The sequence below is a fragment of the Molothrus ater genome, chromosome 7 (genome assembly GCF_012460135.2).
Source record: "Molothrus ater isolate BHLD 08-10-18 breed brown headed cowbird chromosome 7, BPBGC_Mater_1.1, whole genome shotgun sequence".
Taxonomy (NCBI): Eukaryota; Metazoa; Chordata; class Aves; order Passeriformes; family Icteridae; genus Molothrus; species Molothrus ater.
Window position 1 is genome coordinate 13,151,741 of NC_050484.2, and position 26,179 is coordinate 13,177,919.

At 38.6% G+C, this 26,179-nt stretch overlaps 1 protein-coding gene across 2 annotated transcripts in view; it reads right to left on the minus strand.

The window, feature by feature from the left end:
- The window catches only part of PARD3B (par-3 family cell polarity regulator beta), a 394,298-nt gene that overhangs the window by 240,986 nt on the left and 127,133 nt on the right, over nt 1-26,179 (minus strand). For both annotated transcript variants that reach the window (XM_036386687.1, XM_036386685.1), the window contains exon 4: nt 20,630-20,733. In XM_036386687.1, coding sequence (XP_036242580.1) covers nt 20,630-20,733 — 104 coding nt within the window. The remainder of the gene's footprint in view (nt 1-20,629; nt 20,734-26,179) is intronic.

Here is a 26,179-nt window from a genome sequence, read left to right on the forward strand (position 1 = left end):
TTAAAATGGGTCTTCATTAAAGACTGCATTTGATACTTTGCTGTTAATTCCCTTTATGAATGGCATGTATAATGAGATGCCTTAAACACACTAGGTTGGTCAGCAGGAATCCACAGATCCATTGATTCTGTAACAGCAAGGAAAACCACATGGTTACCAGCAGCCTACCGAGCACTGCTCACAGCCTGCGAGAGCCAATGTTAAGCTTTGACTTGGATCAGAAATTTGTACTCACTGCTTTGGAACAGTAACATCAGTAAGATGCTGCAAAGGTATAAGAATGCTTTTTGTCTTACTTCAACAGCTGCAGCCGTAGCAATTTTAAGCCAAGAAGGCAGTCACCTCACTAACCAACATCAGAAGAAACTATGAAAAAGCCTGCCCCATCTTCTCAGACATGCCTTTTTGTAACACCCCACTCATTGGGGACAGCCTGGCATAGTCCCTGTGCCAGTAATCCCTGGGTCACACACCCAAAGACCATTACAGTCCAGTCCACCTGGCCACCTCTTCTCCCAAAAGACAGAGCTGTGCCATGGAATGACAGGCCTGGCTGGGGCCATGCTCTGTTCCTGCTGATCTGCATTTGCCCTGTGCATGATGTACTATTATTACAGGGTATTATGTTAACTTTTCCTCAGTGTGCAATGTATGTTAGTAATTGCTAGTTACGTTACTTCTATTCCCCATATGGGATTATCACAGTGGAGCAACAGCACTGATTAATCAATTAGCATGGATTCATTAGAGATGAACGATAGGGCAATATAATTGTGTTTACTGAACAATGGATGACAGTGTGCTTAAAGCCCAGGATTTCTAATAATGATATATACATAACATCATGAATATTTAGAGCACCTTCACTGCAAAACTAGAGAGACAATCAGGATGTGATTCTGTGTGCAAGTAATGCTGGAGCCTGAAGATTGCATAGATGGGAGAGCCACAAGACAGATGGCATAGTTAGATGACTTTTTTTAGCTTTGACTAAATCTTTGTAGAAGAGCTACAGCATTTCCTGTACTCCAGAATGCACAGGCACGTCTGCACAATACAGTGGCCAACAATATAATCAGTCATAGCCCCAGGTGTCTCAGAAACATTAACCAAGCCATATTAAGCATAAAAATATGAAAAAAACTGGCAGAGCCCACTCTATGAAATAAATAGAAGCATACAAGGTAACTTAAAACTTTTTCTCCAGATGTCTGAGGTGTACATCCCTTATTGTGGGTCCTTATCAATGGCTGAACACTAAGCTTACAACAGCCAATATGAACATGAACACCAAACTCTCAGACACATCTCTCAATATATAATAATGCCCTTTAGGTACTAATGCAATAGTCACAGACCAGACCCTTCTTCTGTCTGATGGTGGTATACAGACACACCAGCAATTCACATGGATATCAAGAAGTGAGACATGAGAATGATTAATTTTGCGAAAATATGGTGCAAAGAAGAGATATTGAAATATAGCTTTTGCTGCACTCTGCCTAAATGGAAAAAAAAAACCACTAAAAAGGAATGTAAAATGTTACAGGGGAAATACTTTGCTAAAAAGTTAAAGCAGAAAACATGTTCTCTATTATACTCCTGGAAATCAGAAATCTTCATCTAAGTCCAATACCTGGGTCCCATAAGAGAGTCAATCTACAGCATGACAAGGACCTGAATACTCTCAGATCACTCATCCAGTATTTTCCCAAGATGCTTCCACATTATCCCAGGGAACCACAGGCTGTGATTAGCATAGAGCTTCCTCAGCTGGGATCGCAGGCCTTGAATACAAGGTACTAAGAATTACTTTGCCTGTTTAGATCAAAGGCACTTTCATTCCTGCAGGGAGTTAAGTATTCCTCCTTAACTCTGTGGGCTGCAATTTTATTTACTTTGCTAAAGTTTCACATATTGAGTTAATTTAAAACTTATCAGTTTCCTCCAGTCTAAGGAACTTACTGAATCAGTGACTAACAGTATATTGTCCTGCAGACATCTTTATATTTAACCATTTGTTCCATATGCTTAGAGATGTTAAAGTCTCAAAAGAAACTTTTGAACTACATACATATATAAAAATATATCTGTGTGTGTGTGTGTACATATGTGAATGATAAAGTTGCAGATGAAGTTCTTCCAAAAATCTTAACTGGTCACAAAAATAATATGGAGGTCTCCCAATATATTTCAGTACAGGAAGGAATTATCTTTAAAAATTCACTCCTTGGCTCTGGGCATTCTACAAACCAAATCACCCATCTTCATTCTCAACAAAACCTCCTCAACACTGTGGCAAGGAAAATAAATGACGGCCTAAGGAAAATGGAACACAAATTTGTCTTGCCAGCCTCCATTTGACAGGCAAGCCCTAGACTGGACATACTCCTAATTTCTCTGTTGCCACACTTTAAATCATATTTTAAAAAATAATTTGTCAGAGAAAAAAAAAGCCATCTCTTCTGAAGATTTTTATGAGAGAGCATGAGGACATCTTAACCTACAGAGCACCAAACAAGTAAATAAGGGTTAAAATGTTGTCTGAATCTCTTCAAAGAATTGAGTTGCTTGCATCCAAATGGGAGAAAACACACTGTCCTACATAAACCCCTTGATCTCAGTCTCAATTCTCAATGGAAATTAAGGCAACTCTATAGCATTTTAATTCTGCTGAACTGTATACAAAACCTTGTTTTAGGATCTGAAAGTACAGGCATGGTGTTATCCTGAATTTATGAGTGAAAATTCATAATAAACCTGAGTTGACTCCTGTGAGCCAAGACATTACTATCACTGGCTTATCTTAAACCTAGCAGGCAATTCAGACTAGAGACACATCATCTGAGAGCATATTGTTATTTCCAATAAATCCTTATGAAGCATAGTGGCATTTTCAACCTCTCCTAGGGTTTTTAAAAGTCATCATAAAAAACCCTTCATAAAATGATCTGGTTCCATGATAATTATTAACTACATACTGAGACAACAGCACTGGTTAGTAAATAACTTGACAGCACTAAAAAGTGTAGTGTAAAAAGACAAGATTTATCACACAATTGAAAGGAAGCTGGGTGAAGTAAATATCTCAAGCAAAGATATATCAGCATATTTGCTGGGAATAAAATAGAACAACAATTATAAAACCTTACAGATTAATTAAGCTCAGGACATTTTAATGAGCACAGTTCCATCCACTAATCAGATTATGATGGAGACTCTCACAACCATGGGGTTTTTTTAATTATTTGAAGAGAATAAGCAAACAAAATCTCATGGGTAATTTCAATTTCACACTACAAAGTTATTATCACCAGAAACAGCTTTTTTAAGGTTACAGGTGGCCTTAATTGTACTATAGTTGTTGACTAAGAGCAACATCTCTAATTGCAAGAACAAAGGTCAGAGAAGACATTTTTGTTGCTTAGGTGAGCACAACAGGTGACGTGGACAAATGAGTAACTCTCTAAAAGACAGAGAGCAGCAGAAGATATCAACTATCCTATTCCTTGCATGTGCTCCTGGATAAACACACTATTTCAATTCAATGCCTGTTTCGTTGCTTTTGAGAAAAATACAGGGAAGGTGTACCAACAGAAATATTGGTAATAAGAAGGCATTTGAGTAAAATTCCCATTCTTTGCTTATTCCTATTTTAAAATTTTAAAAAGTGATTTCCTAGAAACAAAATGTCACAGAGACATATTTAGTACATAAGTGTTCACCACAAAGTAGAAGGAAATAGCTATAACCTGTCTCCTTGCATGCCTTTGTGAAGCTCTAACATTTCCAACCCCTCCACACAAGATGCTCCAGCTGGTTTCAGATACACAGAGAAACTACACTGAGACTTGTTCCCAGTTCCTCTGAACTTGGAAACTGAAAGTATGGCACCAAATAGCAGAATAAATCAAGTCTGGCTATCTGAAAGGGCCAAGGTCAGTTAAGACAAAGTGAGGAAGGTGACAGATGCATGAGTGACAAGGTTCAGTACATCTCAGTTCTTTATGAGGCTTCTCAGCTAAGACATGTGAAGCCAGATTGATTTAAACATGAGTATTTCCTTAACTTAAAGTTCCCTTATTTTAAGAAATGTGTTGACAGAAAATCTGAGTGGCCTGAAAAGTTAACAAAGTTTTTATACATGTGAATTATTTAAACTTTAAAACTTCAGTACAATATGCTTAGATACAAAGCACAGTACAGTTTTATATACCAGTGAAATATTTCAAGTACTATTATTTATGAAGAAATTCAATGTTTCTTATCCAGGTCAGATGGTAATTAAGAATACTTCACAAGCAGAAATGCAGGGAGACTGGCAGCATGCTGGGTATAAGGGTGTGGGTTGGGGTTTATAGATTTTTTTATTTGTCTCACTCCTACTACCTATGCCAAGTTCATCAACGTTTAATATTTAGAAAAACAAATTTAAAAGCATTTCATACAGTCGAGTTTCTTCTGCTATCACATAGAAAAGCAAAGCTTTTTTTCTGAAGATTTTATAATTGCATTATAATAACCCAAAGCAGTGTAAGCTATAAGAGTTTGCTTGCATCTTTCTTATAGTGAGCACTACTGATCTGCATATTTTGTGGCTCCACATCACTGTAATGCATTCTGGGTACTTAAAAGTAAAGATATTACCTTTTCTTCTAGAAAGAAAAGGTAGAAAGGAATAGCTTCAATGAGTTACTTTGTGAAGGAAAGAACAAGGTAGACTTCCTAAAGAAAAGCCTCTCATTCAGAGATGAACTTTACCAAATTCAAAAGCAACTGAAGGAAGCATTCACTGCTTTCTTCTGAAAATGAGCTTAATAGTACAGGAGCTGATACATCCTGCAGGCAAGAGCAATACATCTTAGACAAAAGTTGCCCCCAGTAGAAAAGAAGATCATGGAGGGAATGGCATTTTTTCAAGTGTCTGTGCATAATCTCATGCAGGGCTTTAAATTTCAACAAAAAAAACCCACTGCAAATTAGGTATAATATTTTAATAGAAACTACTGGATACATGAAACAAAACACTGAAATAACAGGGTAATACTGATCTGTGTTGCAAAACTGATGTACTGCCGCATTTTAAGCTACTCAGAGCTGCAATTTACATTCACTCCCGTACAATGGTAATGAAGTGATCAAGCCTGGAGATCACAAATACAAGGGCCTGGGGAGCTGAACTCCGGCTCAGAACCTAGTCTGAACAGTTTCCTCAAGCGTGAGCTGACTACAGCACAGTGCCTTGAGCACAGAAGGAGTCCAGGTTCTAAGAGGACTGAGATAAGGCTTTTTATTTGCTCTGTGGTCTCCCAGCAAATAACCCTTTCCTGTTTAAATGGCTACAAAATCCAACAGAGACAAGTTCAGTCAGTGAATGGTCACCAGAACTTAAAACAGGAACCCGACCAGAACACTTTCAGGTATAATTACACTTAATCTGGACTAAAAATTAGTTTATTTCCTTTGTGCAAGTATCTCCATGGCTGTATCCAACACCAACAGCTGCAAGTACCATCAAGTCTGGAAAACACAAATGGAAGGATTGAGGGAGCTGAGTGCAAACTGAAATAAAGTTTGAACAGTATATTCTTGTTTATTTTTTTTCCCTTAAGCCTGAACTGTCTTACACACTGGTAACAATCAAACTGTTTAGCATACGAAAGAAAATATTCTGTTGTTATGGCTATTTGGACATCTGATAGCCTCAGGCAACCCAAAGGGGCCCCAACAACAACAGCTAAGCTTAAAAGACAAAGGGCAGATACCTTTGAAGTGAGAGATGACAAAGAAACAGCAATAGACCTTGAAGTTTGGTCTGACAGAAAGAACGTGAACGTTTCAGAGTAAATAAATTCTATTCATCCTCACAATTCTCTTGAAGGCAAAAAAATAGGCACAATGATGCTGAATGCCAGAAAACCTAAAGGCAAAATGCTCTCCCCACAAACCCCTCCTGTATGGCAACAGGAAAGACAACCAGCATTTCAGGGGGGATCAGCAAACAGCACTAGGGAATAATCTTGAAATTGTTAATATTTTGTGACCTAGCTTTTATTTTATTGTCTGGTAAATGCGAGTGATAGGAAACCTCTGTCAAAGAAAACATTAGCAGTGTCTAGTAAGAGGATCCTTTGATTCTTTAGCATCCAGGCTGAACAGGCATAAAAGTTTTTAGATAAGAGTGTGTGAAGACTACTGCTCATGACCCTGCTCAAACTAGTGGAAAAGACAAGACGCGATTTCCAGCTCTGCCAAGTGGATAGATTTTTAGAGACTTACAACACAATTCAGGACACAGATAAGGTACAGTTTAGAAAAGAAATACTGGGTTCTAGAAGCAAGTAATTTCAAAGTGGAAGCTCACAGCTGTGTCTCCCAGATCTGTACCTGAATCCTGCATTGGTGATAATACTGAATGGCACAGGAAAAACAAAATGGAAACTACCTTTCTGCTGGGAAAGGGGAATACAAGCCACTCTTGCACAGGTAAGACTGTGGTATTGGGAAAGGACCTCACCCTGCCCCTTTGGAGAAATCATGCTTGTTTGGGTAATTCCTGCTTCTCACCCGTGAGGAGAGGTGCATTAATGTGGATAAAAGGCTTCCATAGGGATGTAAAAGCTGTTACACATTACATCATTTCAAAGCTGCTCTGGGGACAAAGACTTGACATTCCCCTTTAAATCAAAGATGAATAGTAACTGTGCACCCAAGACTTATAACAGTAAGTGTGTACTTGCTACTGGCATTTTTTATCTTATTCCTGCAAACAATGACTTCAATTTGTGGTCAAAAGACCTCGAAATTCCTTGACTACTTTTAGAACATCATAAAAAGAAACTATGAAGATTTAGCACAAGATATGTCTTCACTGGAAAGTTTTTGGGAGTCAACAAACCAAAAACAGTGAAGTGATAAATCATACTTCAGATTATAAGTTGGTTGGCATTTCTGGCATTGACAAAGACAATTATTTTTTTGAGTGGGTATTTTTAGTGAAGGGACAGAAAATTCCTGGCTTTTGTTTTTCAGAGATAAAACTGAAATGTACCAAGGACTACTGATGGTTTTTCTCCTGGATCCACTTCTGATTTATTTATAGGAGGGCTTTCTACCTTTACCTGCAAATGTCACAACTGAGCTTGTGACTTTTATATAGTTTCTTGCTTTAATAACTATAGTAGGTACAGCAGATGTTCTGCCTCTGCCCCTCTCAAAAAATAAACAAAACCTAATCACATCTAAAAACTAGTTTATATCTCACTGTTCATAGGAAATAGAAAGAGTTGGGCACAGATAACCTAATTTTCACCTGTTTCTGCTTACTCCATACACACTAACTCAATTTAGATTGATCTGCTAATGTTTGCAGACTTACTACAGTGGCACAAGGGTACACACCCATTCAGTTTATTCTTAAAAAAGACAAACCAAGATGAGATGTTGTTCATACTCCTTTTTAATTTTATTTTAGCTCTTTGTTTATCACTTCACTTCAAAGCACTTCCAATATGAGGCACAGTTTCAGTGTGACAACTTTGTAAAATTAAAATAGAAAAAATGTGCCAGCATCAATCTGCTTTACATTGGAAAGCACAACAGCCTTGAGACAGAAATGACGACTTGTGAGAGTAAGCTATAATGAACCCAGAAGTGCTATCTGTAGTAGGAAAAATATATTAGACTGGAGGCTGAACAGTCCTGAAACAATTTGTCTTCCTCAATAGGAGTCTCCTATTCCCCACTTGCAGTGTACAGCCAAGTCTGACTCCAAAAGCAAGGGAAAATTATCAATATGAATCCCCACAATTCTGTTGGCTAACATTTCTTATTTGACTTGGAGCTACTTAAAGTCCAAATTAAAAAAAAATACAGCCCATAATAAAGTTGAGTCTGCAAAGGAACATCCCCCATCTGTGACCTGTCAATGGCTGGGCAGGAAGGCAGGAAACCACCCTGGCAGCAGGAGCCCCGCAGGGCGATCCCACCAGCCCAGGGGCAGGTACCCACCCCTAGGGCACAGGCCCAGAAGGGGGGAGCTGGGGCTGGGCAGCAGCTGCACAGATAACAGGGTAACAGATGAAGCTGAGCCAGCCTGTCTGCCCTAACCCCAGGCCTCTGCACCAACAGAGGGGAAACAGCCCAGCACACAGAAGGACGCCAAACCTGCCAGCTCCATCCCCGGCTCAAAAAACCCAAAGTCATGTCAGGACAAGAAATAGTTAGTTAATATGGTCCCAGTTAAGAGGGAGGCTACAGAGGGTCAAGGGGCTGATCCCAACAGTACCAGTCAAGATCCATGGCAAGTGTGCCCAGGTAGCCAGGCCCTTCTCAAATTGCAGTGTTGCTAGAAAATAAGCTTTACTGTCTAGTGAGCTGTATTGTCAGATTCCTTTGCACAGACATCCTTTCATTACCTGTGAACTGCAATATATTGGTCTAGTTCCTATTCTTTTCACAACAATGTACTTGAGGTGCCAAATTTAGTTATCTTAAAATACATTCTTGGCAAAGGGCATCACATGAATTTATATGCTACATATGGATGTATAGAATTAGTGGGTAGCATTACTTAATATTGCTTTCCCAAAGACCTGATTTCATGCTAAAAGGACCTTCGAACAGGCTCCCCCAATATGTACAGACATTTTTCAGTCTTCTGCTTGAAAATGACTTTTTTATTCCTTAAAGAGCTGGTGAAAGCTATGAACTTGCTTTCTAATTTTAATGTGTAGCTTTTAACATAATACCCATTCATCAAAAGCCTAGATATTTTAAGTACTTTAAAAGTAAAACAAACCTCTCATCAACTGCATATCTTACACCAAAGAGTATTTTTCCATTTGGTATTGGGTGTCCAGACTGAAGAGAGCTGCCAACCAGCCCTGAATGTGCAGGTTTGGCTGCTACAGAACAAAATACTAGCAGCAATGGAAGAGAAAGCTAGACCTGAATTAATCTTGCTTATTAAACAAAGAATAAAGAAGTGTTTATGTGGTAGTCACCATCACATTCATATGAATATAAAATGATATGTAATAAATTCTAAATATTGAATGATTTCAAGAAGAAAATTTAAATCACTATAAATCTAGAGTCTGCATGTTGCTCCTGACCTTAACAGGGAACCTTAACAGGGAACATCAGACACTAGAAGCCTGATTACTATAAAAGCAATTTTAACAGAACTAGCATCAACAATTAGATGTTTTAGACAATTGTTTAGTATTAAAAATACATCTAATTGGCAGCAGATTAATTTCCCAAAAGTCTTACAATCTTTTGGTATACTGCCAATATAATTTCTTTAAAAATCATTAATTTATGAATGCATGCATCTGGTTCTAATGACCTAACTTTACCTGTAAACATCAGAGTTTGTGTAGCTGATGACATTAAAACAATAAAGTTATCAACATGCCTCTCAAAACATCCTTTTGAATATGGCAAAAGTAGACAATGAAAGGTAAAAAGGCAGCAAATCACAGCCAGATAGTAAGCAATCATCAGGTTCACTGTTTTGTAAACTCAAGGATAGCTTTGTTATCATTAACATGGTAATCCCTAATCTTACAGTATTTCTTCTGTTCTGAAGTGCTTCACGGAGAAAAAACATACCCCATAAATTCTCTTGCATGTACTAACCAGACTATCAATTTGAACATGGTACAGCATCCACCTCATACCATCCTGTTATCAATGGATGGACTTGCCTATGGACAGCAATCCAGTTTCCCTTCTCTTCTGGATGATAGGATGGAGCATTTCCCAAGCTTAACAACAGCCAGAGACAGAATGGTCTGAAGTGGAACTGACTTCTTTTACCCCACGTTAATTCTGCTATTTAGAAATTTACAGTACAATTAATAAATAATAAAAATACTGTATAAAAACTCCTCTAGCCCATTGTTTCCATAAGGAGCAAAACACTTTGATTCTAGGTGTTCTCACCACTATCCAGCAGACCATCTCAGTCACCAACATTTTCAGGGTACTTTCTGTAAAATATTCTTCCATCAGATGTACAACATTACTGAATTCCCTCTGACAGAAAAAAATCCCAAAACATTCAAACATGAAGGAAATGCAGATACATTTATACATCAGTCACACCGATCTCATAGCTGGTATTTGTGCCACAGAGTTTTCACCAATATCATTAATTAAAAATACCCACAGCTTTGCAGAAGCACACAGCAATATGTGATACCTAGGCAGCCATGGTGATGCTACACAATCTGAGGAAAATATTCTTATGTTCTTTTAAAACAAATATACAGTTGAGACTATACTCCTTGGCTGAAAAGAATACCACTAAAATGTCTGAGCAAAAAACACAGCTGTCTGTAAGAACTGTGATATTTCACAGCCTTGACTGATGTATTTATTTATTATCCACATTTTGGCTACGTCTTTAAAATCAAATTGAAGGGAATATCATTCTAGCTGCTGATAAAGAGATTGCTTTTTAATTTGTGACTTAAAATCCATTTAAATCTGGTTTTGTTCCCTGGCCTCTCCTCCTTTTATCATGCTTACAATTTCTCATAGAAATGTTTTATAAAATTCCCCTTGGAATATGCCTCTTCTGCCTATTCTGAAAGAGAATTCATTTGGGCTTTTATGTAAAGTGTCAAAAAATGATACAACAAAGACTAACTAGCCCTTACTCAGTAATGCTGCTTTGCAGAACTTACTTTACCCCAAAACAATGTATTTCTGTTTGATTCTCATCCTGCTGCTTGAAGGACAGAAAAAGGTAAGCAGATCATAAAAGAAAAGGAGGGTCGGGGGTGGAAGTGAACACCACATCTGAGGAACCTTCACCACATTCTTTGACTGACATGGGACTAGGTGAAAACAAGGGGGGTCCTTTTGTTTCTGTAAAGCTGACAGATGTACCGTGAACTTGACTGTACTTGGTTATTCTAAAGGCAGAGGAAAGAAGAAGGAGGAGGCCAATTTATCTCCCCAGGTGTTAAAACGTGTAATCATCTCAGATGTACCCAATTAGGTCAATGGAGCAAGCATGCTGCAAGAAACAGCAGCTCTTTCATTTCAGGTCCAAGTTCATGTCACTCTAAGACAGCTGCTACATAGACAACAGCACAAATACCAACCCAGAGAGTAATTCTAACTCCAAGATACCGTATATGCTCTCAAAGATATCACGAGATGCTTCAGTGCAGTCACGTTACATGGTACGGTTCAAATACTCAAATACAGAGAAGAGGGTATTACAGCCTCCCTTGGGAGAGAAAGAAACTTTTGACTTGAATCTTGGAGAAGAGCTTGAGAATCCATATTGAAACCTATATTAAATCAAGATGAATTAAAGGCCAAACTTATTGTTATTAGTACTTTAAAGCAGAGAATTAAAAAAGCACAAGCCACTACTCAATTTCTTCAGGAAAAAAAACCCCAAATAATCTTACAGGAACAACTGTTCCTATAAGGTCTCTCTGGGGGGCATTTTTTTTTTCCTTTATGATACTGCTTGGAATGTGTAATACTTTGAACCGACAAATATGGTTCTTAGGATCTGGAAAATGTCATAAGAACAACTGTTCCAAGTGAGACGACAGGTATGTCCATCTTTGAATAGCAGGCTGCCTCACAAACTGCTAATTATTGTCCCTTATAGTACAGACAAACAGTGGCAACAATTTGCTCTTGCATCAACACATTTATTCTACAGTCTAATCACTTTCTCTCAGCTGAAAATTTGCATATTTTTTTTGCATACTGTTTGTTTTAATTTTATTTATTTAAAGTTATATCAGAGAAATTACACCGCTGACGTTACAACAAAAGGTCACATTAGAGGCCAGAAGCAATCACTGCAATTACTGACAAAAATCACAAGTGGGATGTTTGTTCAAAATCCTGAAGCTCACTGACTCACCCTTACTATTTTAGTCTACATTCACACTGATCTTAGTTTATTATTCCTGACTCCAATATGTCAGAACACCTGCAACAGCAAAAGGACACAGTACACAGAACCACTAAAATATTCCTCCCTTCGTTTCAGTTGTCAATGTCAGAAATTGTTTCACAGGCAAGGACAAAAATCAGGACCTGCTGCCAAAAAAAAATTCTGACGCAATGTGCAAGTTTCAGAGAGACCTATATTATTATTATCACAGCTCAAAAACCTGTAAATCCAGATTAGCTGAGACACTAGCTACACAGATGAACAAATCTCCAGATTAAAGTGTCTCCAACAAGTTGGGTAATTTAGTGATGAAGAGGTCTCACCTAACAAAATAAAACCATAAAAAAGAAATCTCGTCTCCTTAGAGTGTGAATAACTGTCAATCCTGTAAGAGAAACAAAGCCACACATCTGACTTTTGGAGAAACACAAATATTAAACAAACAAGAGTAGAACTTCATACACCTGCATTCCAGTGCACTGGAAGAGGACACATTAAAAAATGCAAAATCTTTTTTTTCCCTAATGTCACAGCAACATTTCTGTCTAGGTAAGTATCAAAGATCTCTACCATTATTCCTAGTTGTCCATTAGATCACTATATTTATGGAAACAGTTACTTAGTAGTAGGCATTTCAGAAGAACACTGACTGAGAACCTATTTTATTTTAGCTAAATGTTTCTAGAGCTTGACAGTAAATGATATGCATGAGCCATGTTGACTGTCATCTTCCACTTTTGACTGCCAGACATGGAAGTAACTTGCTAATCCTTCATTCCAATTTCAGCACCATGAGCCTGTTGCATACGCTGCTTGCTAAAAGCTGTTCCAGATGGAATGACAGTATTTTGTAGGACCCCAAAGATGTAGCTATAGAGATGAATATGTGTCAACAGCACTGACAGCATGACCTTTTTTCCCCTTTTTTGTCAACTGTTCTTATTTCCACGCTTTAATTCTTCTACATTCCCTGTAAGACAGGCAACTTAGGAAAACAGAGTTTCAGTCTCTCGGCCATCTTGGATCGCCTACAATCTTACTGACCTGACTGAACAAGGCAGAGGACAAGGGAGGAAAGCGTATAAACAGTAAGATATCTTCAGAATTACAGCCAAGGCCCAAAACTCATTTTAAAGAGGAAACAAAACCCACTCCCCTACTAACATAAGAATGATGAAGAGCTTTGATGATTTTCCGAATGAATAGTCAGTAAAATGCTGGTACTCCTCACACTGGAAACAACCTGTTACCAATGAATAACAACTTCTACTGATTACACCATTTTTACTGATAATTAATATACTATGTTAACATCACAGAACATTCATTATCTGTTCTTATTACAATAAATCACAAAAAATCTACTTATCCTGCTGAAATAAAAATATGTAAATTACACCCAGTGCTCATTTTAAACAATACAGGTAAAACAATACCATTTCTCTGGCACACAGGCTGTGCAAGGAACGAAAAGAACACTTCTCCACACACACACATATGCTGCTCTGCACCCTCAAAAGAGGAAATTATCACAGGGCACTTCTGTCCTTTTTCAGATGCACAATTTAATATTCTGACAAACATTTAATTTACATTTTTTAGTTTTCCCTCTACAATATAAAATAATTTCCTTTTGATGCAGAATGCCACAGCACACAGTACAAGAAGGGGGAAAAAAAAGCAGTGGAGGGCTGTAAGGCAGCAAAGAGAATTGAGAAGGAATGGCTTTTGTTATTTCGACAGCCCTCAGCTCGCTGCATAGCTGGATTTATAATATGTTCTTTAAGAGCAGCAGTTTTCATGGTGTAAGAGTGCCACACAGCTCTGGTTCCTGCAGTGCTCACACCAACAACTTCAAAACTAACTCACTGCAGATGTCCCTATGATCATCTAATCAGACATCAAAAGCAATATACTGACAAGCTCCTGTGCTGATTAGAAGTGTTCTATATATGTTTCACAGCATAAACAGACACACAGTAGTTGCTTTATAAATGGATTCACCCACATCAGAATTCCCTTTTAAAAAATTCCAACTGTTTGGAACTCCCCAGCTGAATGACAGAAAAATTCTTTTAAATCTCCAGAGATCTTCTGTTCCATTCCAAATTGCAGTATTCAAGAGCAAGAGTTAAATTATTAATAGGAAAACTTTTACCAGAAAAAAGTAAAAGCCTTCCAGAATTAAAAAAACCTTGATGTTCTGAATGACAGCCTAAGACCATACCAGATCAGGGAGGCAGCCTGGACTTAACCCTCCAACACACATGGTAATATCTAAAATCTATTTCCAAATCTACTTTGATGTCTGATTATTATACATCAACAAGCATAGATTTAAAGCATTACAAGTGCACCAGCACTGCCAGCTCCTGAAAAAATCCTGTGTTTCTCCCAATATCTGGTCTCCTCCGAGTCTACTTCCTGCAACACTTAAAGAGGACGTGTATGAAAGATGGGGACAGACTTTTTAGTTGATAGGACAAGGGGTAATGGTTTTAAACTAAAAGAGGACATATTTAGACTAGATAAAAGAAAGATGTTTTTACAAAGTAGCTAAAACACAAAGAGGCTGCCTGGAGAGGTGGGAGATGCCCTGTCCCTGGAAACATTCAAGGTCAGGCAAGCAAGGTCAGGGGCTCTGAGCAACCTGATCTAGTGAAAAACGTTCATGCTTACAGTAGGAGGAATGAAACCAGATGACCTTAAAGGGTCCCTATCCAACCCAAAGTGTTCTATGATTCTAGCCCATAACTATGGGAGAATTTCATACTGGAATTCTAACACGTACAAAAGGACAAGATAAAACTACCTTAGTCCAGTAAACATAGTGGACAAAAGTTCTATCTTCTAAAATCAGACAGACAATACAACCCTCATGGCAGTGCAGTCTCTTAGCTCAAGTCTTAGTATAAATCTGCTGAATCAAGTTATAAACTCTATGGAATTATTCCACCACTGTGCCAAAAAAGGTATTTTCTGCCCTGCCCTACTTTTAAATAGTATGACATTTCTAATATTTCTGGGTGTTTTTTTTACTAAAATACACATTTTGTTAAGTACTACTCACAGCCAAATTTGTAGCATATCTTTACGTTTACATTTGTATATAATACCAAATAGAAATGGAACAACTCATGAAGCTGCATCCTTACATATGTGGACATTATGCTAATTCACAGACTCCTAATCAGAAAGGCTAATACACCACAACCACAATTAACAGCCACAAGTACCAGAGGAGGTTTTGACCCTTTTTAACAAGAGCTTGAAACATAAAAATGTTCTAATTATATATCAACCTTATTCAAAATTGCAAATTACACATCCACAATGCATAAAATACAGCCAATTTCAAGTCATATCTAGACAAAAAACTGAAACTGTATTGAGCCACTGGAGCAGCTCTTCAATTGATCCAGCATCTCATTGTATCTTTAAATATGGATAAATACAATTTAATCCGCCAGTCCTATTGATTAACTTCAAGATAACCTAAGCATTTGTCCAGGAAACATGTAACTATAAAAGAAAGTAATGCAGAAAATAGCATGCTATAATAATCAGCAAGTTAACAAGAGGGGCTGAAACCTTAGTCCCACCAGAATTAATGTGAAATTCTTATCAATTCAAATAGGATCCTCTAAATGAGTCTAAAACTCTAGACAAATCAAGTCTTATGATAGTAGAGGAAGTCTGTCCCTGGGCAAAAACAGAGACAAGCTGAAGTAACAGCTCCAGAAACAAAAGTTCAGATGCTATATACATTATATACATTAGCAATTACTACCTGAATAAACTGGACTGAGCAGAAGCAGCAAAATGTATTCTTTTCCCTAATACCAAACCAACAGAGACACACAATTCAGACTTTCTGCCTTGTTGCATCTCATCCCTACCATGTTGGGCAGAGGGATCCAGTCAGGAACTTCTGAGCTGGTGAAGAAAATCTGAAACTGCAGCTCCACTCAGCTATCTGGGGACAAGTTTTGAGCAAGTGTTAAATTCCCAAAGAATGTTTGTTTCTTCTGGAAGGTTTCAACCATCTCAATCCTGCTGCACTCCAGAGCAGATCTCTAGCTGAGGACTACATGCCCACTGCTAAACTCACTTTGTGATGCCAGGCTATTTGCAGCCAGAAAGCAGCTGGACCAGCCTTTGGCCTTTGCCAGAGCAAAGCTATGGGCACAGAACTTTTCAGAGAAGTAGAACCACAGAATCCCAGAATGGCTTGGGTTGGATGCGGCCATAAAGATCACCTAATCCCAACATCCCTAATACAGGCAGGGACACCTTTCACTAGACCAGGATGCTCAGGACCCCATCCAACCTGGCCTTGAACACATCTAGGGATGGGGATCCAGTTTCTCTGGACAACCTGAGCCAGGGCCTCACCACCCTCACCATAAAGAATTTCTTCCTCATATCTAACCTAAATGTCCCCTCACAGTTTGCACCCATTGTTCCTTGTCCTGTCACTACAGTTCTGCAGTCATCTAATTGCAGGGGTTCCATACTGTTGTCTCCTTATCACAAAAGTTCCATACCTTCTTGGTGTTTCTCTTGGGCAGCTCTCAGAGCACTGACTCTTTCTTCTTCACAAAGCAGCCAACTGACTCCAGTTCCCTTCTCAACCACCCACCCCAGTCTTTTATAGCACTCTTCCTCTCATTGCTTACAGCTGTGGCCTGTTAAAGTCAGGCCTGTTCCTAATCTTTGCTAATTGGCCCAGCTGCAACTCCTTAGGGGTAAGATTACTTTCTACACTATATTTTCTTATATTCTGACCCCCTACACAGTCCCTGTCCCTCTACAGCTTCCTTGCAGGTCCCCTTCAGATACTGGAAGGTTCCATGAGGTCTCCACACAACCTTCTCTTCTCCAAGCTGAACAGTCCTAACTTTCTCAGCCTGTCTTCAAAGAGGAGGTGCTCCAGGCTCCTTACCCACTTCATGGACCTCCTCCGGACTCACTCCAGGTCCACATCTTTCCTGTACTGGGGACCCTAGAGATGGATGCATCACTCCAGGTGGGGTCTCACCAGAATGGAGTAGAGAGGTGGAATGCCCTCTCTAGACCTGCTGGTCATGCTTTTTTTGCAGCCCAGGGCCCAGGTGACTTTCTGGGCTGCAAGTGCACATTGCTGGCTCACGTTGAGCTTTTATCAGTCATCACCCCTCCAGTCCTTCTCCACAGGGCTGCTCTCAATCACTTCTCTGCCCAGTCCACAGGTGTGCATAAGTACATTAAACTAATTTTGTATCCCTGAAGTCCTCTCTGGATACCTAGGGAAGGAAGTTTTCATTCTTGAAATCCTGGACAGGGCTCTGTGATCCTAACTAGGCAGAACAGCTAAAGAGTAGCTTTAATAAAGTAAAAAAATCATCAACAAATACTTTTTCTTCAATACAAACAAAGAACAAATTCTGATGTGTGTTACCCCTATTTTTCCCTGATTACGATCTCTAAATTTTCCAGTGGCAGCTATCACAATAAGGAAAGAGAGGTTTGGATGAAAAAAGAAACTCAAATTTTGTACCATCTGTTAAATGACTTCCAGTCTGAGGGAACAGATGCTGGACTTCACTATCAGTTTTTGATTGATCTAGAAGTACTTTGTTAATTGGGGCTAAAACTACAGCTAAGATGTGTCAGAAAATAGGAAAGTATAGCTCAAATTCTCCTCAAACTACCTGGCTACTCAGAAGAGGTTTTGTTATTTTTGTAATCATCATATAGCATTAAAAAATCAGATCTTTCTTTGAATAAATGGGACAACATCTGAAAAACAGAACACATGCTCTGGTTGAACACATACTCCGCCATAAATACTGTGAACAGCTCAAATGGTTCATCAGGTTCTACCAGTTCACCTAAATGGGATTGCAAAGTTCTTTTTTGTATTACTGCCTGTTTGCTGTCCTATTTCATGCATTACTCATTGTACTACTGAAGCGCACTTTCCAGAAGGTAAATCAATGTTGTCTTCAGAGAACCCCATGGTAGTCACCTCACAAAAATCCACTGAAGCACTGGTCTATCAGTGTAAGGTGTATGGATATTGCTACACAGAGCCCACTGCCACTTCCACATGTACCAAACGCCAGAAGTGCCAAAAAAGCTCAATTAATTATGAAAGTCAGTTTCAATTACAAAATAATTACTAAGATAATTGTGGCATAAACACAGAGACTTAATTTTCACTTACATGCACATGTTTCATCTAGCAACAGCTCTGGGTATTTTAATTTGCATGTGACTAAAGGAAGCAGCTCAACATGAAAAAAACTCTGGTTTGTGGCAAGGGAAATTCAGTATTAGTTTTAAATTTTCAGCAGCAATGTACAGAACAAATTATTTTTTTCTAAATAGTGTTTTAACACTTGAAAGACTATAGTTATTTTCAAAATGCAGTGTTAAGTTATTTCTGCCATGTTTTTTCATTTGTCAGATATTGATTTTTCTGCATGTTTTAAAACAATCTGTACCTAATTTAACCTATGTTATTTAAGCTTTCTGTGTTTCCTAGAACATTATGCCAAAGCATATTTCAGTACGATTGACAATGAGGCTTTTAGAAATGGTACGGTTGCAAAAATAAGAGTTAGAGTAATGTATTTTGCTGTAATAAATTTTTGCTTTCACAAAAAAAAACAGAACAACACCAAACCACAACTTTGAACTTTCTGGGCCTCCCCCGCCTCCCCTTTACATGATATATTAAAAAAAAATCCTTCTCCACCCCTGTTACTAGTCCAGCTTTGACTGTCACCACTGCAGCTGACAGATGAATGCTCTGTATTTTCGCACAGGGAATTCCTTTAGGCTTAGAGGACTCTTGTGTACTGATGCAAGTCAGTGAAGCATGATGATGTTTTAACCCCCAAGTATTACTGCAATCCTCATGTAATGGCATAAAATGCACTTGTCACCACTAAAATTACATAAAAAACCCAACTCAACAAAATGCTATTTTTGCCTTCTTGATGGTCTATAAAGGATTCAAAATACACCCTGGAATGAAACAGATTTCACTTATTTTTCCACCCATTTTTGCCATTTTCGTGGTTATAAAATACCAGGGGTGAGCATTACGTACTGACATACTCACTTTATATGTTTCTCAGCTTTGCCAAGAGTGTAAGATCTGCGCTGTTAACCAAGAATTCTTCTTTGTACTTTCATTTATCAGACTAAGTCAGTATTTCATTAATATGTAAATGCTTGCAACAAACATCAAGAAAAACCTCTCAACTCAAACAGGTCTGACAAATGATGCAGAACTTTGACAAAGTTCAGCCCCATGTAACATCATAATGTACTTGGAGAGTCACTGAGACTTTTAAAATTGCACCACTTACCAAATAACATAAGCCATTGTAAAATAAGGTGCACGCAAAATATTTAGATGCACATGCATTTGGTCATGCAAAGAGAAACAATGAACACTCAACTAAAATCCTGTGCTGGCCTTCAGAATTACAGTGTTAGAGTGAGACTCCTAGAACATTATTTGCATGCAACTCAGCTGACTGCGTATTTACTTCCTTTATTCCCATGAACTTAACTGAAAGTTTGGTCTTAAATGCACTGTCAGCTGAAAGGCTCCCACCTCCAGCACGTGTCGCTGAACCCCAGCTCTCTCCACCTACTCCCTAATGTGCCAGCACAGCCACTTGTGAAACCTTGCTCTAAACTAGTTGTGATCTAGTCTGAAACATCCCTCCCTGCACCAAACAAAGACCCAGAGTTTCTGGGTCTTTGCTTTGTTTTGAAATAAACCAGCAACAGATTGTTTTGCACAGCTGGGGACAGGGAGTGAACTGCAACATTGCATAGAGAATCTAAAGGGGAAAAGGCATAAATATTACAAACAAATGAAAACAGCAGCATCATTTAAGCCAGAATTCACGTGGTCTAAAGAAGAGCAGATCCAACAGAGCTTTCTAGGCAAACACTAAAAAATAGCTTTATTCTGCTCGAGACACTTATGTGTCCCAGCTGACATTCAGAGATCCTAAAGAATGTCATTAGTTTATAAGTAAGGTAGGGACACTTTCCCCACACACAAAGCTTCAGGTCTTAATACTGCAAAGTAAAACATGTGGCCCAAGCGTGACTAAGACAGCATCACTTTAAGATTAAAGACAGCCTGCAAAAACACATGAATATGTTTTTGCTGCATTTTCACTAATTGTGGCTTTGCAATAGAACTTAGTAATAACTATACTGAAAACAAATTTGTCCTCAAAAGGGAAGAGTCTGGTAAAACAGAAAAGTGAGATAAAGAAGAGACCATGCAGGATAGTAGCAGGGTACCTAAGATGACAGAAATGCCATTAGAAAACAAGAGAAGTGAAAAAGGATGTGAGACCAAAGAAGCAATGGTAAACTGGACAACATGATACTGAACAAATAAATAACTGCTGAAAGTTCAGTCCATATTCCAATGCCTTATGACACTATTGAACTTTATGTAAACTACTTATTTAATATATATATATATATATATATATAGAACCACTGGTAATTGATTGTATCATCTAAAATAACTACTTTTTTCCAGAGGAAATTCTCTACTTTACAGAAAACGAGTATGATGCATTTTGTTATAGATCCAAATACATACTGCTATATACCAACAGGTAAGAAAGGTTTTGGTCTTAAAAAGGTGAGTTGCATGACACCTACTGCCACAACATGCTTGAGAGCGTGGTCACTGGGATGAGAAGCACTTGGGAAGTCAGGTGCGCCCAAGGCTGGATCACTGCTCCTCCGTACCAGGAGTGGTGTGCCTGTGAGAAAAAATAGAATTCAAAGGTTCAGGGATGCTAAATTAGCACAAGGGAAAGCTTCACGTGGTTAAATAAGAGAAGTGTGCAGCACTTAAATATAAGCTTATCTGTGGTAATATCCACCTGTTAAATTACTAGATTTGACAGAGTTGTACCATTTCAGATTTATTTAGCTAAAGAAATAATAACATTTTTATGCACTGATGTAATAGACCTCCACCCATGAGCTACCTAAATTAGGTAAAAACGGCTGACTAACAGGAGAAAAAGGCACCTCCTCAAAAAACCAAATGACCGGCTGCATGTATCTGTGACCACATGTACCATCAAGTGAGCAAAACTGAGATTACAGCTGTCAGTTATAATACTAATTACAGTGGCTGGGACTGATGGCAGCCATAATTACTAGATCTAGAAAAGAAGTTTGAAAATGCAACAGTTTTCTTGTTAGATGCTAACAAAGCTGGAGTGATTCTACCACATTCACTTTCAGCACAACGTTGTCAATACAGCTGGAATAAATACTTCATGTTGATGAGGGGCAACCAGAGAACCTAGTGTGCTTAACCCTTCCTCGTGGTGAGCAAGTTTTTATATGCAGGCAATCCCTTCTCTGCTCACTTCTGCAGGAAACCAGTTAGAAAAGCAGAAGTAAGACTTAAAATTGTGTCCTGGTATTAAGGGAATGCTTGAATATCAGAATGTAAATATTGGTTTTTCTGCCAGGTGATTATCATCTTAGTACCAAGAGCTATCCATGTTTTTACAAGGTGGTTGGGTAGAAAAGAACTGATCACCAAATTTTGTGTGATTTTCCAGAAGTGTCAATAGGTCAAAATGAACCAAATCTCTCCACCCAAATATGCTTGTTCTTCACATGAAGCTGAGGAGAAATTTGTTTCTCCGCTAGACTTATCTGGTATGAAGGTGTACAAAAGCTAAATAAAAGTCACTGCCTTCTTCAAGATAAATAGCTATACCTTAAAATAAGTTTTTCTGTGTATGGCTGAAGTTTCTGGTGGCCTGTATCCGATTTTTTGTCTGTCTTCAATACAATAGTTTGAAAACAGATGCTCAAACATTTCTGTGTGATTCAACACAACCTGGTCTCCAACTCCTTTTGACAAACATGAACAATGCAGAGAAACTATTGAAAACCCTTTGCACTGGTACTTTTATTTGTAAAACTTGCACAACTCAATGGGCATACACTTTCTTACACTCTTCAAAGTCATTATCCCAGCCCCCTTCCTCATTTCTGTCCTCTTTTTTTCCAAGGTGAGAAATCCACAGTAACTCAAAGAGGGTACAAAAAATTCCCCACAGTCAACTTAAGAGGACAAAGATGGGAAGGGAGTGGAAAATGATCCCACACAGAAAGATGATTTATATCAAGTTCATCCTCCTCCCAAAGCCAACACTCTGAAATTAGATTTCTTCTTTTTTCCTGAGCTGTCTTCTACAACTAATTCCTCATTTCTCTGGCTGAGAGAAAGATGAAGGCTCCCAACCCTGTGACTGCTGGGAGACAAGACCCCTGCTTATTCCAGGACCTTCCAACAGCTACACAACAGGTGAAGAGGTCTCCGTACCACACCCCTTCAGCTCTTCTGTCTGCTCTCTGTAGTGACTGCTTCAAGATCCTCCTTCTTACCACATTCCCCATCCTCAGTTCAGAAGATCTCCTTTCACTTGCTTTTTCGTCAGTGTTTTCCAAAGAAACAGAAACAAAATTTACAACTGTCTAAATTTTGAAACCAAAGTCTGCAGAAGCAGCAGGATTATAGAGAATACTATTCTCCACTTCGGGAAGATGGCCTTGCAGCTATTTTCTTTTTATTCCTGCAAATTTTTACTTATTGCCATGAAACAGTGAAATTTATGGTGATCATCTGGAATGCTTCCCTACTTGTAGAAAAACAACTGGATTTTTTGGCTATTATGTATGTTTTCTCTTTTCCCAGTAGGCTGTAAATTTTAGGGACCTACAGATCATTTTTTACTTGAAGACAAAGCCAGTGTCTATTTTCTTCATTTTTTAAATGTATTTACAGACATGTAACATAATTTCTTGTACAGAAATATCACACATCATAACATTTCTGTGAAACAAGTCAGCTGTAGACTTTAGCTAAAATTATACAAAACAGTCCCTCTGGCCTTTATTGTCTTACATGTGCACACCACAAAAACACAAAAGGAACCTTTTATTAGACAAAGACAAACTGAACCTAAATGTTCTTGTTAATAGGAGAAAATCCACGGCAAAGAGGACGACTGGATGAAAGAGATGAGAAGAAGCTGTACTGCCCCTCCTTTTCAAGAGAGTCCCTTATTCCCTTTCATGAGACAGCAATTCTCAGCAGCTCCTGGAGCTAATGAACTCTGCTCCATCTCCCCTCATCTCCCGTGTGGCTCGGCTGCTCCCTGCCATATGAACACATTCCATGCTGCTCGCTGCGTTCCAGCCTGCGCCTGCCTCTCCCACAGGTTCCTTTCTTTTTCCAGCCTTCCCCCACCTCCTCTGCACTGCACACTCAGGTCTCTTGAAAGCAAGCATGCTCCCTTGCATTCCCAAAGAGAAACCTCCCCACATCTACTGCCCCAGACTGAGCCTGATTCAGGAGCTGGACCACATCCACTATCCATACATACCTTGAATTCATTCATCTTCTTCAGGCATGAACAAAACGTACTGAAAAACCATCAGCAATACTGCTTATTACAGACGTGCTGTAGAAAATTACATGCATTTTCTTAAGAGATTCTGTCATCCGTTTTCTTCTGTCAGGAAACGGAATGCTGCCTTTTCCTTATAGCTTTGCTTTAGTCAGGCTGTGTTTCCACATTATTCCACTCACGCTCTTACATTTGTGCTGAACATTTATACCAACCAATGTAAGTTCAAACACAAAATCCATCTTTCCCTGCATGATGAGAGAGAAAGAAACCCCTTCCTGCATACCAAGTTTATCATAGAAACACATTTTTTAATAAACACCACTGTTTTGTGCCAGAGTAGCACTTCGTATTTTAAACTTAGGAACTCAGTTCTAAAAATTAGTTATCCTCATCTTGCAGCACTGCATCAGGAGTTTGCAGACAACAAAAACTGAAACACATGTCCAAAAATTTTTCTCATAATGACAGCCTTTAACCTCCCATTCTGTAAAAATTTGCAGAGTACCTTTTATTATTTTATTATGGTACCATAGCACCTTCTAAGCACATGTGTCAGCCTTACTCACAACACATACTCTTAGATAAAGTTGATGAGGAAAAAGTCCTGCAGCTATCCTTGTTTCAAGTCTATCACTTATTTTCAACCTATGTAGATCAATCTTTTCTTTTTGCTAGCATCACCCTCAAAAATTAGTATCTACACAGACTCATGGTTAACAGTGTATTTCCCCTGAACTCTTATGTTTTGGAAATATTTTTTTAACTGCAAATATGGTTGAAACAAGCATATGGTAGAAACCACACTTAGATTTAAATTGGTTGCATTAGGGAAGAAAAAAAAACAGAAGACAGATTTCTGCCATTTGTGTACAATTAGAAAGTGAAAATTTTCATAACACAATGGCAGAAGAAACATCTCCATACCAGATGTAACCCAATTGTCCTACTTTGTTTTGCTAGTAATTTAAAGTTCACCCAAAAAGCTGTACACAGACATTAACACATACCATGACCAGGACAGTGTGCTCTGCCTCACCGAAGCCCTCCAATAGTTCAAAAATCAGCATCTGAGGTTCGGGGGACCCTGACAAGCCAGCAGTGATGTGTTCAAGAATACTGTGCAACTGCAGGTAAACCATGCAAGGTCTGGATTTCCAGAGACGAACGTGGTATGGGGAACTTTGGAACTCCAGCTGCCCCTGCTGAGATCCCCCTAAGCTCTACAGGGTTTCCAGACTCTGAGTTCTAGCATCGGATTTCAGGCCTACATTTAGACAGTTGAGTACCACTCAAGATGACCAATATCACAAAAAAATATTATCCTTTTATCCTATCATTTCCTTCCTTCATTTCATTCATTTGCTCTTCTATCTCTTTGCTCAGGAAAACACAGTCTGCCTCCAGCCTGAAATCCCTTTATTCTTTGAGATTTAGATTGTAGGTTGCTGAAAAATGCTGAAGACACCCAGACTTTATCACCCATGACAATTTTTGGCAGGCTGATCTATCTATAATGCAGTCAAATCATGTACTAAAATTTTAGCAATGCTTTGGATGCAAACACAGATGACTTTTAGGTAATCTGACAAACCAAGGAACACAGGAAACACAAGCACAGGTGTATTGTGCTGCTGCATCAGTGACAACTAACATGGTTGGTTGGTTTGTTTTTCTAGGTAACAGGGAAGGATTACTCTAGAGCCAAACTAAAGATACACTTGGACAGAATTCTATAAGAGGGCAGAAAGAGATTTACAATAAATCACCTAGGCAGTTAAAGCCATAATTTAAAATTCTGCTCCTGAATATAAAAATGCTGACTATGATGGGCAAAGAGCTGTCCATCAAGTGTATATCAAACTCTCAGCTACTGAAGGCCATACCAATGACAATTACTCTGCTGCCTTGCTTCCAAATTACCCCTGCCTGGACAGACAGACAAATTATTTTCTTACCTGCAGATGCCTCCAAATATTTTTTCAGAACTCCATCTGAGCAAATCACAACATTTCAAGCCAGTTGAAATAAACACCTAAATACTATATGCATATACACACAAATGTAAAATTGCACCTCAGCATGGACAGTTCTTGGCTAGCAGAGCTCTGAACAGACACAAAACAAACAACAACCATTTATATTGAGAAGCCAAAATTGCTTTTAAACTGGCCTTGTCATGAAACAGGTCAGGCCCTGGGAAAAAAGTTTCAAGCAAGCTTTTAATTTATATTTAAATGCATAAAAGATTAATATATGTGCCTATTTTTCTCCTTTTTATCAGACAATTTTCACATTAACAGGCATATAGACAGTTCTTCCAATCAGCACTTTTTGAGAGCACTAAGCAATCAGTGTGTGTAAATCAGTGTGTGTAAAACCATCAGATATATTGCTTACCACCACCTGCGGCATCATGGATGGCTCTGCCATGTAGTTCAAATGTAGCTGACACAGGCTTGTATGTTCTACCTTGTGATGGTACTGCACAGCTTTTTCTCTTTTAATATTCAGTGCTATGATGATGTGACTTCTATGTTTAAAGCTAACTCAAATTGCTTATAATAGCACCTATCTATACAATTTCAAATCTACAGCTGTGCTTCCCAAAATGCACAGTACACTTCTTAAATTACCATGGATAGAAGATTAATGAACTAGGATGGCATCACGGTTAAGACAATTGACTTAAATCTACAAACAGGTGAAAAACCAGTTCCAGCAAGAACTGTCTTTTACACGTCAACCCAGCAGAGAGGTCTTCCTT